Here is a 15193-nt window from a genome sequence, read left to right on the forward strand (position 1 = left end):
ATGCATGGGCTTTCGACCACGTTTATTTTTTATCTGTCATAGCAATATGGCAAAGGCTATTTAATTTTTAGTTCTGGATCACTGTTTCTCTATGGTGTATTTTATAGCCCTTTCTCTATATCTCTGTTTTTAGATGTCTTCTTTTACATCAACTGGGATTGATGTGTAGTCATTTTTTAAATCTTCTGTCTTTGTGTTCTGTAGTATTGACTTGGGCATGTATGACGCCAGTTACTTTTGCACCCAAAAACAAAACAAAGAAACAGCCATGGATATGTGTTGTAGCCATTCTTGCATAGCCATTTTGCTCTTCTGCCAATCTCATTTTTTGGTGTCTATATTCCCTTTCATCTGGTTTATTTCCTACTTTTTTATACTTTCTCCTTTCCTCAGTTAAATTTGGTAACCCCTTTGTTACCCAAGGATTTCTACTAGGCCTTGTCTTTTTACCTAGTTTATCCTCTGCTGCCATCACTGTATCATCTCTCAAAGCTCCCCATTTGTCATCTACTGTATTCCCTTCCCCTGTTTCAGTTAAACATTGCTTAGTGCTCCTTCTTGTCCTTTCAAGTTATCCCTATCCTGTCTCTTGAAATTCCTAACTTTTTGCAATTTCTTAAGTTTTGACTTACAGATCATAACAAAGAAATTGTGGTCATAGTCCACATCATACCCTGGAAATATCTCATAGCTTAAAACCTTGTTTCAGAATTTGTACGATACTGTTACATAATCAATTTGAAACCTGTTGTGTCCATGTTTCTTCCACACATACAATGTTCTTACATGATTCTTAAATCAATTGTTACCAGAATTCTACTGGGTAGCTTCCTCTTTTATCACCTCTCTCCCACTCCATTTTCTGTTGTTTTTACCTGTCTTCCTTTTTGTACTATGAAATTCTAGTACTCCCTTTACAATCAGATTTTTGGATCCAATAATTATCTGAATAAGTTTTCTTTTTCATTCCACAATCTTTCAATCTTTTCATCATCTGTAGACTTAGTAGTTGTATAAACTTCAACTACTGTGATAGGTGTTGCCTCCATGTCTGTCTTCACTATAATAAGTATTCACTATGCTATTCTCAGTAGCTTATCTCCATCCCTATTTTCTTAGTCACTGTTAGACCTACTCCTACATTACCCTATTTGATTTTGTATTAGTAATCCTGTACTCAGCTGATCAGAAGAACTGTTCTTCTGGCCACTTCACTTCGTTGTTTCCCACTATTTTTAAATTCAACATATCCATTTTCTTTCTTAAAATCTCTAGCCTACCTACCCAATTAAGGGGTCTAACATTCCATGACCTGACCTGTAGAACACCAGTTCTATCTATATCTATCTATCTATCTATCTATCCACCTATCCCCCTCTCCCCTCCTCCTGGATGAAGATGCACTCCTGAATAGTCCCTGCCCGGAGCACGAAATGGAGGAGTATTTTACTTCTAGAATACTTTACCCAAGGGGTTGTTATCATCATTTAGCCATACAGAGGAGCTGCATGCCCATGAGAAAAATAATGGCTGTACTTTCGCTTTGGTTTCAGCAATTTATAGTACCACACCACAAGGCCATCTTGGCTAATGTTACAATGCCACATTGGTCAATAATCCAGACAGTTTCCCCTTCAACTATGTAAAGGCTGCTGTTCCTCTTCAGGAACCACAGGTTAGCCTGGCCTCTCCACAGATACTCTTCCATTGTGGTTGCACTTATGGTATGGCTATCTGTGTTATTGGGGAACACAGGCTACCCCACTTCAGCAATGTCCACGATTCATGGGAAGGGGAGGCCGTTTTTGCCCCTTCCACCTTCAATGTACTTGTATCACAGCTGTGGATTCTGCACGGTGTCTTTTGTTTCAGACGTGTCCAAGGGAACGGTTACCATGCATGCATGTATTTATCTTCCATTCATAATTTTTAAATCTTATAATTCTGCATTGTATTATTTGTTACATATGTTCCAAACTGCTTCGTGAAATATAATTACTTGATTTTGAAATGTTATTGGGTGTTGATTGGGGTAGCATCATCCAAATACAGTGATATTTCAGCAAGCTGACTTATTGCCTTTTGATGACTGATTTACTCCTATGTTCCACTGTGGGCAATGTCTTATATACCCTATCTCTCCCACTGTCAAGCTCAGGCTGTGGTACCTGTGGGTGGCTCAACAGGCAAGTTGGAGGTGTTGGGGCGGGGTGAGGGTGGGTGTGGGGGGAGGAGGGGAGGGGGAGCACTACCAGGAAAAGAGCCTCTGTGCTGCCATCACAGGACATGGGATGTGGATATGGAGACTGTGGGAGAGGAGGGCTGGGGTTATAATGTGGCACGCAACAGAAGACAAATCGGTCCTCAGGGGGCCCAAGATGGCAAGTCAGCTTGTTGAAATATTGGACTGTTCAGACTATGTCACCCTGCTGAATACCTGAGAACATTTTAAAATACCATATTCCAGGAAAGCCTAAAATCACACGTAATAAATGTAAATAAAATAAAACTCTGTATTAAGAGCTATTTTTTATTCAACAGGGTTGAAAACATGGTTTCAAATTCAGATGAATTTTCAGAGGCTTTCAGTTGCTCAAAAAAATTACATTGTGATGTCTTCCCAAGAATTCCAGACCCACCTGTAGTAAATTAATGGAACATTCATAAGTAAGTATCACCCATTTCTATACAGAAGTGCATGTTATACTGAATTGACACTATGCATGCAATATAATTATATTCTGAGTAAATGCAAATCCTTAATTTTGTTGTACCTATAGTGTTTTATAATGTAGGAATAGATAGCTTGCCACTTACCATAAAAAAGATACATAAATCTGTAGACAGGTACAATTAAAAGACACTAACATGTGGGCTTTCTGGCCGATATGTTGGAGTTAGTGGTTGTATGTGCATGAGGTGTGTGTGTGTGTGTGTGTGTGTGTGTGTGTGTGTGTGTGAGTGTGTGTGTGTCTTCTTTATGGTAAGTAGCAATATATCTTTTTCTACACTTTTCCTACCTGGAGTTTCCATTGTCTGATATATTGTTTTACACACTTTTTAAATCAATATATCTGTAAAATAAAACACAGAAGTATTCCAATTGAGTCCATAGAGCTCTTTAATTCCTCTAGTAAAGCATTGTAAGTGAGATGATAACCACTGAATCTGTAAGTTCAGTATAAGGTGTATTTCTTATGGTAATGACTGCCAACAATGAAATGTCTGATGTGGCGATTTCACTTTTATTTCTAAGTACACTTATAAATTCCTATTGTACAAAAAACTTTTATAAAATCTTTCAGAGATTTACAGGGTGATGAGATGACAGACAACAGGAAATCTAAAAATAAAAATATGTATAAAGATGGATGTATAACTGACATCTATGAAATCAGATAACTGTCAAAAGTGGAACAAAAGAGCTTCTTGTTGTTTCATATCATTTATTCATTTATACTTATAGTCTACACATCAACAAATTTTTACATTTTAAAAACTGGCATCCATTTTTTGCGAGTGTTTTAAATGACCATTAAAATGTGCCTGTGTATGTTAAAATAAAATGGAAAAAAGAAGAGCCCCTACTTATCAGCTGCTGAAATATAGGCTGGTAGATACGTTTTTAAAGTGTATATTTGATTGTAGTTAAGGAAATCAGAGCAGGCAGGGAAAAGTAAGGTAAAGCTAATTTTATGTACACTTGCTGGAGGGAAGTAATAACAGCTCAGAGTCTGAGAATGTAGACACATTAATGGTGTGCTTCTGGTTGTTTGTCGAATTGCTGTTTCTATCTAATGCACAATATTTCAACAAGTAAACCATCCATCTTGTTCAGGTGCTGGGAGTTTTGTCATTATGTGTACTCATTGCCTGGGCTCTGCTAGACTGTGAACTATGTACCAGACCCCAAGCCATGTATAAATTGAAACATTCGTCCTATTTATTAGGTTTTCTGACATCTTTATTTCTATAGATTCCTTAATTATACCGTCCCAGAAACTTGGTGTTTGCACCACAATACTGGTCTCATAGTATTTTATATCATGATTATATTAACGGTAATGCTTGGCAACAGCTGATTTGCTTGGTTGTTTAGGGTTGAGTGTGTCGCTGATGTTCCTTGCTCCTCTCTTCAACTGCTCTGGTAGTCTGCCTCATAAAAGACATTCCACATTTGCGTGGAATGTGATACACACCTGGATTTTGAAGATCTAGATTGTTTTTAACAATAAAGAGAATACTTCTATCATAGCTGAAGGGAGTGAAATACACTGGTTGACATGTTTCAGTAATTTCAGTTTAAACAAGGTTTAGTGTTTGACACTCAATTTATTGAGATCTCACTAGTCATCACATCTACCAGAGTTGGAAAACACTGAGAGAATTTCTATTTCATATAGTATCAGTGTAATCTCTGAAAAACAAAAGCATCAAAGGGCACAGTGGGAGTTGAACTCAGCTGTAAATAGTGGCCCAAGACTAGCATTAGTTCACAGTCTGGTTGGAGTTCAGACAGCAAGTGCACATAACAGCAAAACTCGCAGCACCTGCAGACGATGGCTGAGTTGGTTGTTGAAATATTGGTATAAAATGGAAACAACTTGGCATAACATTGAGAAGCACACCATTACTAAACTGTGCCGAGAAAACCTGAGCGATCAAATGTAGACACTTTCGACAATGGCCTGCCTTACCTGAAATTCAATTGCTGTATGTGCAAATAGAAAGTGATGACAACTGACGCATGAAAGATGAGAACAATACGATATTTCCATCTGTCATCTGTCCGTAATAACCATGTGCAGAATACTATTGGACAGTGATATTTCCATAGAATATTTCTGTTTAGACCAGCAAAGATTAGTGAAGTAAAAAGTATATTAACATAGGTGGAAATATCTTTTAGAGAAGTAGGTACTGACATCACTATCTTAATTAATTTGTTAGTTGCTGATTCCTTTTAGATGCTTAGAAAATCACAAATAATTAGCTTTATTTTGCATACTATTAGACCTAGTTGTCTTATGAAAATTCCTTTTGAGTCAGAGCATCAAAAGCAAGCTGTTAGATTATTACAGAGGCACTTCAAATGTTTTTGGAATCCTGACACCCACTTCACAAAACATATAACAAAAATTGTTTTGAGATAAGCTATTATTTAAATAATCATAATACAGAACAGCAAAATTTTCATGTAGACTTTTACCTGGATCAGAGTAGGGATCTTTACTATGGTATAGGTTTTTCAACAAGCTACCTCCTGGCATAATTGAAAAGAAATTTATAACTTACTTTATTAGCTAGGTATTTCACAAATCATCTGGTTATCTACAATTAATGATTTATTTCCAGTCAGCTATCATACAAGATGTACACTAATTGAAACCAGGCCTCTATTTCTATGATATGTAGATAACTACTGTTTTATGGTAACTTTCAATTTGTGCATGTAGATATGTAAGAGATAAACAGCACCTCTTTAAAATAACTGTGGAAGCAGAAGATTTTTACAGAGTTACAGAGCAGCAGCTTTCCTTTGTTAAATATAGTCTGGTTAAACACTAATAGTAAATATCAGTTTAACAAAATTTAATTATTAACACAATTGCTAACAGCTGTTTCTCTTAGCTATGTATAGTTTGGCACATACCGTATTCCTCATGGTTCTCATTCGTGGTAAAAAGGAAATGAATGAATGAATTTAGATCTAAGTAAGATTTACCTTTGGATTAGAAAGAACAAATATTTATATTTGACTGGTAAAAAGCTGCATCTCAAAGAGGCAACACAGTGAAACTGTTCATTTACAATCAGGATTCTAAGATTTAAAATATTGTCAGTACTTTTGTGTACATAGAATAGAGATGCAAGTGCAGAGATTTATGGGAAATTATTTGTTATCTGCAAAATTCTGCTGATGTTCATCCATGATTCAACACCAGATATGTATATATGTTTTGTGACACAATCATATTAGAATTTCACACAGCAGTAATACATTGTGAAATGTTCATGTAGTTGTGTCACAAAACATATCAAAATAAAATAATGTAAGTTAAACACTTAATCTGAAACACAGTACATAATACTTTCCAAAGTATTTGCAAACATTTATTAATTGTTCATTACATAACTGCACCAGAATACTCTATAGTGACTTTTAAAAAAATAAAATAAAGTGAGAATGTTTTCCCTTTCCCTTCATGTTCATATCTCTCTTTTGTTTACAGGTTCCAGATGTTCTGAGGATGAGGTTGTGAATGTGAAACCATAGAGGAAAGTGTTAATGCACATTCTTTACTCCAGGAGTGAAAAACTGATGTATAAGCACTTCTCTGTGGTTTAACTGCTTCAAAGACTTCTGAGGTCATTAATATGAAAGAAGTGAAATGTGTTTGTGTGATATTAACTCTAAATTAAATATCATATGGTATCAAGAAATATTACCATGAACCAGTATTTCTGTACAGTGTAAATATAAAAACCACTGATTCATTAGTAAGAGGAGTTTTATTGATACCAAGATGTTTAATTTCTTATTCTGAAGTTTCATGATTCAGCTGATGTGTAAACTTTCAGACACTGAGTAAACATGAAGAAGGAAGACGTACTAAATCTTTCATTACTGTATCAATACCATCTTTATTTATTTATTTTTTAATATCAAACTTATTATGAAAACATTACTATTGGAACTCTATAATGTACAAATTTGTTTCACTTACGTTTGAGATGCCTTTAGAATATCTTACTGAGTATAAGTAGTTTTGAGCTGCAATCATTTAAAATAACATACAATTACTAATTGTTGATTGTATCTGTTGCATGTCTGCTTCTTTGACAACACATATTTTAGTGAACAACAAATAAATATAAATAAATCACACAAAATAATAGATTCTAACTCCTCTCGAACTGAACAGAAACAAAGCTTTCTAGAAGTGGCACCTCTTGGCAGGTAAAGTACTCTGGATGTTTATGAAGTAACTCAAATGCTAGTGTTGCATAATGCTGTAACTTTGCCAGGCTGGGAAGCACTCTAGTACAAACCATTCTCTCAGTGCACAAGGCACCATTGGTGCATCATGGTAGGCACAACATAGGGTCAAAATGAGAACAAAGAATACACCGCATCAAGATAATAGATGTATCCATATCCAAGCCAGACATCAACAGTCAGGCAAAATAGACTCCAAATAAATGTCTAGAAAATAGCCAGTAAAGTCCACCAGTGAGCATGTAGTTCACATCAGCAAGCTGAGACAGGAGAAGCCAAGATCTGTGGCAGTCCTTAAATATGCCACTGTTGTTTATCCACATGCTGGCATGTTTGCATAATTGATTGATTGACTAATATGTCCAGCAGAATTACAAGAACCCTCTGTCCTTAAATCACCCCACAGAGAGAGAATTGTTCCAGCCACTGTGGGAGAGGATGAGGTGGATGTGGCATGGTCTGCTGCCAAAACTGGTGTGTAGTCCCTTGTGCTTGGGGTGGTTGAGGAGCTGTCCCCCAGGTCCACTTTTGTCAGTCCTCAGTGTGGGCTGATCCTGATCTGGAGGCAGAAGTTGCCCCAGATGGATCAATTAAGCTGGTTCCAATGCTGGTGAGGGTTGCCTCTAGATGTGGCCACCAGGACCAGCTGGTGGCCTTGTTGTGTAGACATGCAGCCATGTATCCAGCCAGTTGTATGTCTGAATGTGCAAGCCCACCTTACAAGGTGTAACTTCTTATTTTTGCACTGATGGAAGCTATAACAAATCTGACAAGGAATAATGAATGCATCAATGCAAAAGTTCTGCCGGGCTTTGATCTTGGAAAGATGTTGTCTGGTTGTACCAGAGGTATGTCAAGTCCTACCCCCTCCTGTGGATCTTGTCTCCTGTGCAGACAGTACAGGATCTGTCATTAATCATCCACCTGACTGTGGGTGGCATGTCAATCAGGGAGGACTCAGGGTGTTGTACAAATCCTCCAACCAAGAGGTCTGAGGTTCTGTCTTTCACTGAAACTGAAACTGAGCCAGTAGGACTCACTTCAACTGTTTTGGGGAAACCCATTTTGTTTGGTGTCAGGAGGAGGCAAACGCAAAAGGATAGGGTCTATTAATCATCAACAGTTAAAATGTATGGAAGATGATGGTACCCCTGAGAGAAATAGCAGCAAGGGACAGGAAAGGACACTAGGTACAGGATCTCATTCAACATATTGAAAAGGCTATTCAGACAGCTAGTGAGGGAAAAGGGTGCGACCTATTGCAGATTGTGGCACATGTTGGAACAAATGATGCCTGTCATCAGGGCTCAGGTCATTCTTGGGTCATTCCATTGACTGGCAGAGAAAATTGAGAAGACCAGCCTTGCATGTGGAATTTCAATGAAGCTCACAATTTGCAGCATCACCAGAATTGATCATGGCCCTTTGGTTCTGAGTGGAGTGGAAAGACTGAATCAGAGACATCAAAGGTTCTGTGACAAGGTAGATTGCAACTTCCTGGACTTGCACCATAGGGTTGAGAACTGTAGGATCCCTCTAAATAGATCAGGTGTGTACTACACAGCAGAGACTGCTAATCAGGTGAGAATATTAAAATCATAATGGTAAACTGCCAAAGCATTCGCAACAAAGTGCCAGAGTTTGAAGTGCTCAGGAAAAGCAATGAAGCTCACATAATACTAGGTACAGAAAGCGGGTAGAAACCTGAAATCGATAGCAGTGAGATTTTTGGGGAAAATTTAAGTGTATATCAAAAGGATAGGCAAATGGGAAATGGAGGTAGTGTATTTATCACAGTAGACAAAAAAAGTCAAAGAGATAGAAATTGAAGCTGCATTTGAGAATGTTTGAGTAAAACTCAATGTCAGTGGTGGGCATAAAATGATAATTGCATCCTTCTGTCTTGTGCCAAACTCATCTCCTGATGTAACTGAAAACTTAAGAGAAAACCTCTTGTACATAAGTTCCCCAATCATACTGTAATCATTGGTGGAGACTTTAATTATCCAGCAATTAATTGGGAAAATTACAGTTTTGTTAGTGGTTGGCATGACAAGACATCCTGTGATACTTTACTAAATGTCTTCTCTGAAAACTACCTAGAACTAAGAACCCCACTCATGATGGGAATCTATTGGATCTAATGGCAACAAATAGACTTGACATCTTCGAGGCACATCAACACTGGTATCAACAATGACACAGTTGTGGCAACAATGATTACCAAAGTACAGAGGACAACTAGAATGAGTAGAAAGATATATATGTTCAGTATACTAGATAAAAAATCAGTACTTTCATATCTCAATGAGGAACTTGAAACTTTCAGCACAGGTCAGAAGCATCTCAAATACTACCTTTTACTCAATTACCAAGCATCCATGACTGAAGCTAACGTCATAATTTTAAATTCTACCAAAATGTGACTAGTGATTAACTTGCTACTCTTTCCAGTGGCTGCCTTGATTCTAACAACTGTTACACGAAATTCAGTAAAATTTTTCACTGGTGTTTGCCCTATCTCTTAACTTTTTCAACATTCCAGTAATGGAACTACCAGTGTCCAGAAGACAGTTACCTCTACAATAATCAATTACAACAGAAATATAAGGGCTTTCCAGTTCATCATATTTTTCATCATTTTCATAGATCTTCTATATTTTCACTAAAACTGATTCATTTACCTTCCTCCTAAACTCTGTTACTCTTTATAGGCTGCAAACTTTCCAAAACTACATTATAATTGGATGGCTTCTCATTAGAATCAAATTATACGCCATTACCTGAGTACATATTTTGACAAATTTCCTTTTAAAGTTCAATGCATTTTATTTCTGTTGCCAGCATTATCACAATAATTGCAAGCTACTTTCACTATTTCATTACTAATTAAATCATTCTTCTTACTAGCATCAGAACAAGTGGACACAATATTACTGAAATTAGATGGCAACAAAATTTCATAGATTTTGCTATCTAATACAGAATCATCATGTAAACCAACCTACAATGACAGTAATTGTTGAAACAGAAAATTAATGAAATGCAATAAAATCTGACATACATACAAACAGAAAATGACGTAGTGTGAATTATAAAATAGAGTGTCATTATGCAGTAAATGTATCACATTTCAGAATAGTCTCATTTACCATGAAAACAGTCATATATTTAAATATAAAAATACATATCGCATTTGAGTGTGTTACATGAAAAATAATGAATACAGTTTCTTCCTAGTGTGTTTTCTAGCTTCAACAAAAATGTGCATCATTTCAGCAATAACAGTCTTTCAAAACACAGTCTGGGAGTTCCATAAAGTAGCCTGTTTACATGCAATTAGAGTTCCTGTATTTACATTTGACACAGACAGGGAAATGCTTTGCAGTTACAGAGTAGGATTCATATTTTAATTAAATTTGTTTTTTAGTTACAAACAATATCAGAATTAAAATATGTCACAGACAATGATTGTAAATTGTATCTTAACTAAATAGCATGGTTTCAAACATTCCTGTCAATTACAGGTTCTACTTGAAGCATAAAGAATACTTTGTGCAGGTTTATTTCATCATAAGACTTCCAAAAGTGTAGTATTACTTATATTACCCATGCTTGGTTATCCTTATGATTATTGTTGACATGTTATTAGCTTTTCAATTAATCAAATGTGAGCAAGAATCTAGTGGTAATAAAGTTTAAAGAAGTGGAAACGATCCTAGTTGCTATGTTCCAGCTAACACAAGCTTTAAATGAAGCTGATACTAGGTTAGGCATGAAGCAGTCGGAGGCAATGCATCAGCTCAACAAATGATGGCTAGCAATTCACAGACCACTGGACAGGAATCTCTGTCCTCTGCAGTTACTTCAATGGATTGGTTATCTTCACAATTTGTGGGATAAATTGAGCATAACACATAATGTTGTGAACAAAAACCTGCAGATCATTTATATTCTTTAGTATCAGAATATGAGAAATTGCTATTACATTTCTTACATCAGTTTAAAACCTTTCTGGGAAGAGACTTAATAGAAGGCTGCAGGGAGGAGTATTTTGACAAGTTACACTTTAACCCAACTTTAAAAGGACTGAAAATACTTGCTGGGATTTAGTATATGTTTCTTCTGAGTATTTCCTGTCACTACTACCATATTTTACAGACTATAAGAAGGACTTTTTTCTTTGAAATGTTGCCTCCAAAATTCAGGAGCATTTTATATTCAAAATTAATATGAAAATGTCCAGTGTTTGATTTAAATGGCAAGATTGGATTCAACTGGCAGCAGCAGTGCGCCAATGGAGCATGAGTTCTGTGGGATCCACAAGGTTTGTAATACTGTCTCTGTCTCGCTCCACTATCAGAAACCCAGAACTCTGTTTAGCCTATGATGCAGCATTACCATCTATGTTGCTAGTGAAATTGAATCGAAAGTGATTCATGTTATTGATAACAGTGCAATATTTTTGTTATTAGCTAGTTTAATAATAGGGAAAAGTAAAAGGTATTCATATGATGTGGGCTATAAATTGAACGTAATAGAATATGCAGAAGAACATGGAAACAGAGCAGCTGAACAGCATGTCAGCCCTCCAACAGAAAGACCATTTGCAATTGATGGGCTAGTAAAGAAGGACTGAAAAAAATGAGAAAGTAGGGAAATCATGGAAGACCTAAATCAGGATGGCCAGATGTGGGATTGAACTGTCGTCCTCAGTGTGCTAACACTAGACTCGCATTTGGGAGGATGACAGTTCAATCCCGCGTCTGGGCATTCCGATTTAGGTTATCCGTGATTTCCCTAAATCGCTCCAGGCAAATGCCAGGATGGTTCCTTTGAAAGGGTATGGCCGACTTCCTTTCCCATCCTTCCCTAATCCAATGAGACTGATGACCTTGCTGTTTGGTCTCCTCCCCGAAACAACCCTCAACCCACTAAATGTGCGAAAACAGAACTAAATGCAAAGTGGCCAAAACTAGAAAATGATGTATTGAAATGGATTAATGACACGGTCACAATGGAATTGTAATTAATACAAAAATGATTCAAAAACATGCTTGTACACTAGCACTACAGTGGAACTTTACAGACTTTAAGGGAGGAGTTGATTGGTGCTACAGGTTTATAAAGTGTCACGCATTTATTATGTGAACCAAAAACAAAATATCTCAGAAAATGCAACAAGACTATGAAGAGAAAATATTATCTTTCCATCACTTTATTATTTGACATTGAAAGAAAACCAGTGTGGAACTAAGGCAAATGATGAATATGGACAAAACTGCTCTGACATTTGATGTGCCAAGTAACAGAACTGTTACCATGAAAGATTCTAAAACTATAACTATAGAAACAAGTGGTATGATAAAATGCACTACACTGTTGTCTTTTTGTGTGGTTCTGACAGTACTAAACTTAATCTGATGATCATTTGCAAGTGTAAAACAATATCAAAATCTTCTGAAAACTGCCAGACGTTGTTGTTCATGTACATGAATGAGATGGATGGACAAGGCTAGCATGAAATTATGGATTAACAGAGTGTGGGTGAGAAGGAAATGTGCTTTATTGAACAAGAGTCCTCTTCTTGAGCTAGATCAGTTTGGTAGTCATTCGAAAAATTCTGTAAAGTAGAAACTGAGATAGGGAAATAGAGAGCTTGCTGTTATTCTGGGAGGACTTACTTCACAATTGCAACCTCTTGACGTGTCAATAAATAAACCAAGCTGTGCAGTCTAATGCACTGCTGCCCAAGGGAGAAAGAGTGTTGGTCCCCGGCACGAATCCGCCCAGTGGATTAGGGTTGAAGTGCAGTGTGCCGGCCAGCCTGTGGATGGTTTTAAATTCAGTTTTTCGTCTGCCTTGGCAAATGTGGGCTGGTTTCCCTTATTCTGCTTCCGTTACACTATGGCAATGATTGCTGCGCAAACACTCTCTCCACGTATGAGTACACCATAATTACTCTACCACGCAAACATCTGGGGTACACTCGACTGGTATGAGACATTCCTGGGGGAGAGGGAGGGGGGGGGGGGATCCACTGACAGCCGAGCCACACAATAACCCTGCATTAGGTGTGGGGCAGTGGTGAAGTGGGTGGACTGCTGTGGCCTGTTCTGGGCTTGTGAGCCACTGAGGGCTACAGCAGCACAAAGCCTCTCTGTCATTTTTAGGTCCCCAGTTCAATACACAATCCTATTCAAAGAAAGCTGAAAATAGCTTCTTAAAGACTGGTCAGAGATACTAACCCCGTGCCAGTTTTAACAATATTTCATTAGGGTGCAAAAGGGGACATGAGTCCGCAATTAGCTGAGCATTTACCAATTTTTTGAAGTCCCCATAAAGTCATAATACCCTGCATAGTTCACAGACAATGATTAAAGATGATGCCCACCCATAATAAGGAATCCTTTAAGTGATCCAGTTCTACTGTAACTTAATGCTGCAACGCTAAGGGATGTAGGTGAGCTGCTGGTTACTTCCTTATGTGTTAATTCCAGAACTACCTGGTTTAGTATTGGAGTTTCATCATGAGCATAAGTCGACAGCTTGGCTGCTACTGATTTTAAGGGTAGAAACACCAGTTGGGCACATAGGCTAATTAATAATAAAGACTGAGGTCCCTGCATCAAAAAAGAATAAGACTGGTATATCACGAACCATTGTTGACAGTATAAGACAGTGTAGTGCTACCTTTGAAATTGTTATGTAATTTATTTGCATTGGCATACTTGACCACTGACAGCGGGTTGGCTCTGATGAAAAATTTTACTGAGTTGAAGTTGAAAAATTGTGATGGTGCTGGGTTTTATGCCTGACTGGCCAATCAAGGGCCACTTCTCTACCTGCTGGAGTGCATGACATTTCTGATGTATCATATTGTGTGTAAAAGGCAGCCTGAGTTGCCTGTGAAATCTCAAAAGAACTGGCAGCCATCTAAATTTCCACTAAAAAAAGACCTAAGTGTCTTAATGCATGAGCACACACTTCCATGTCTGGTGGTAATGATTCTACAGATGATTTTCCACAAGAGTACATATATTTGCATTTTCTCCTCAGTCCTTACAAATCCATAATGAATGATGCATAATCATCTGATGTTACCTTATGATGCAATTTTATTGCAAAAGGTTCACTTAAAAGTGAGTTAATAATGGTTAAGGGCAGCACTCATATTTCAGACAAGAGGGCCAATTTTTTACAAGATAATAGAGCTATGGGTTTGTACACAACAAAAAGCTCAATGTCTCTCAGGGCACTTAATGTCACTTGCTTGGAAGTGAAGTGCTAAATGCTTCTGGTACACATCCTAGCCCTCTTGAGTTTCATGTAATGGGTGGAAAGCAGGGACTGCTGGAAGAGATTGTAGATGTGTCAGTTTGTACAAGCTCATACTGCTAACTGAGCTGTTGTTCCACAGTTCAAAAAACTGCTTGTCCATATTGGTCTCAACACTCAGCAAAATTGCCTGATTCATCCTAATGCAGCACAGGGCAAATAGTAGCTCCAAACAACCTTTGTCACCCATGTTGTAAGTCTTCTTCATCAACAACATGTGTTTTATTGAATTCCAATCAGAGTGAAAAACAGATAGCGAATCGTCTTGAACCAAACAGAAACAATGACTTCTAGAGGTGGATACCTCTTGGCAAGTAAAGTACTCTGGACATTTACTGAATATCTTAAACATTGCTGCAGGAGCACACTGTAGCGATGCCATTATGGGAAGCACTCTAATGTGAACTACTCACCATTGGTAGACTCATGGCAGACATAAAATGTGGCTGAATAGAGAATAGAGACCACACTGCATTAGGAACATAGCTACGTCTGTGTGCTAGCCAAATGCCAATGGCAGAGAATTACAGAGTCCAAATCAATGTCCAGATAGCATGTGAGGAGAGCATATAATACACATCAGTGATCTGATATGAGTCAAGCCAAGCCAGTGTGCAGCAGTCATTAAATCTGACATTGCTGTTTACCCATGTCACTTGGTACCAGCAGACATATTACTCCATGTTGCATCTAGCTACATTGCTGGATGCGTGCATAATTATACTGATTGATCCACTGATATGTCCAGTGAGATTACAAGTGTGTCTTAGAACTGAAGATGGTATAAGTGTCTTCTTACCAAATGATAGGATATCATTACTGGAATATTTACTTAATTCTGTTAATAATGTCAGT

The 15193-nt window shown here is 37.5% G+C and overlaps 1 protein-coding gene across 1 annotated transcript in view; it reads left to right on the forward strand.

The window, feature by feature from the left end:
* The window catches only part of LOC126191206 (uncharacterized), a 307035-nt gene extending 300175 nt beyond the window's left edge, over positions 1 to 6860 (forward strand). The window contains exons 17-18 of the mRNA XM_049932000.1: positions 2542 to 2667; positions 6234 to 6860. Coding sequence (XP_049787957.1) covers positions 2542 to 2653 — 112 coding nt within the window. The 3' untranslated portion in view covers positions 2654 to 2667; positions 6234 to 6860. The remainder of the gene's footprint in view (positions 1 to 2541; positions 2668 to 6233) is intronic.
* The last annotated feature ends 8333 nt before the right edge of the window (positions 6861 to 15193 follow it).

Source organism: Schistocerca cancellata, chromosome 6, assembly GCF_023864275.1.
Source record: "Schistocerca cancellata isolate TAMUIC-IGC-003103 chromosome 6, iqSchCanc2.1, whole genome shotgun sequence".
Taxonomy (NCBI): domain Eukaryota; kingdom Metazoa; phylum Arthropoda; class Insecta; order Orthoptera; family Acrididae; genus Schistocerca; species Schistocerca cancellata.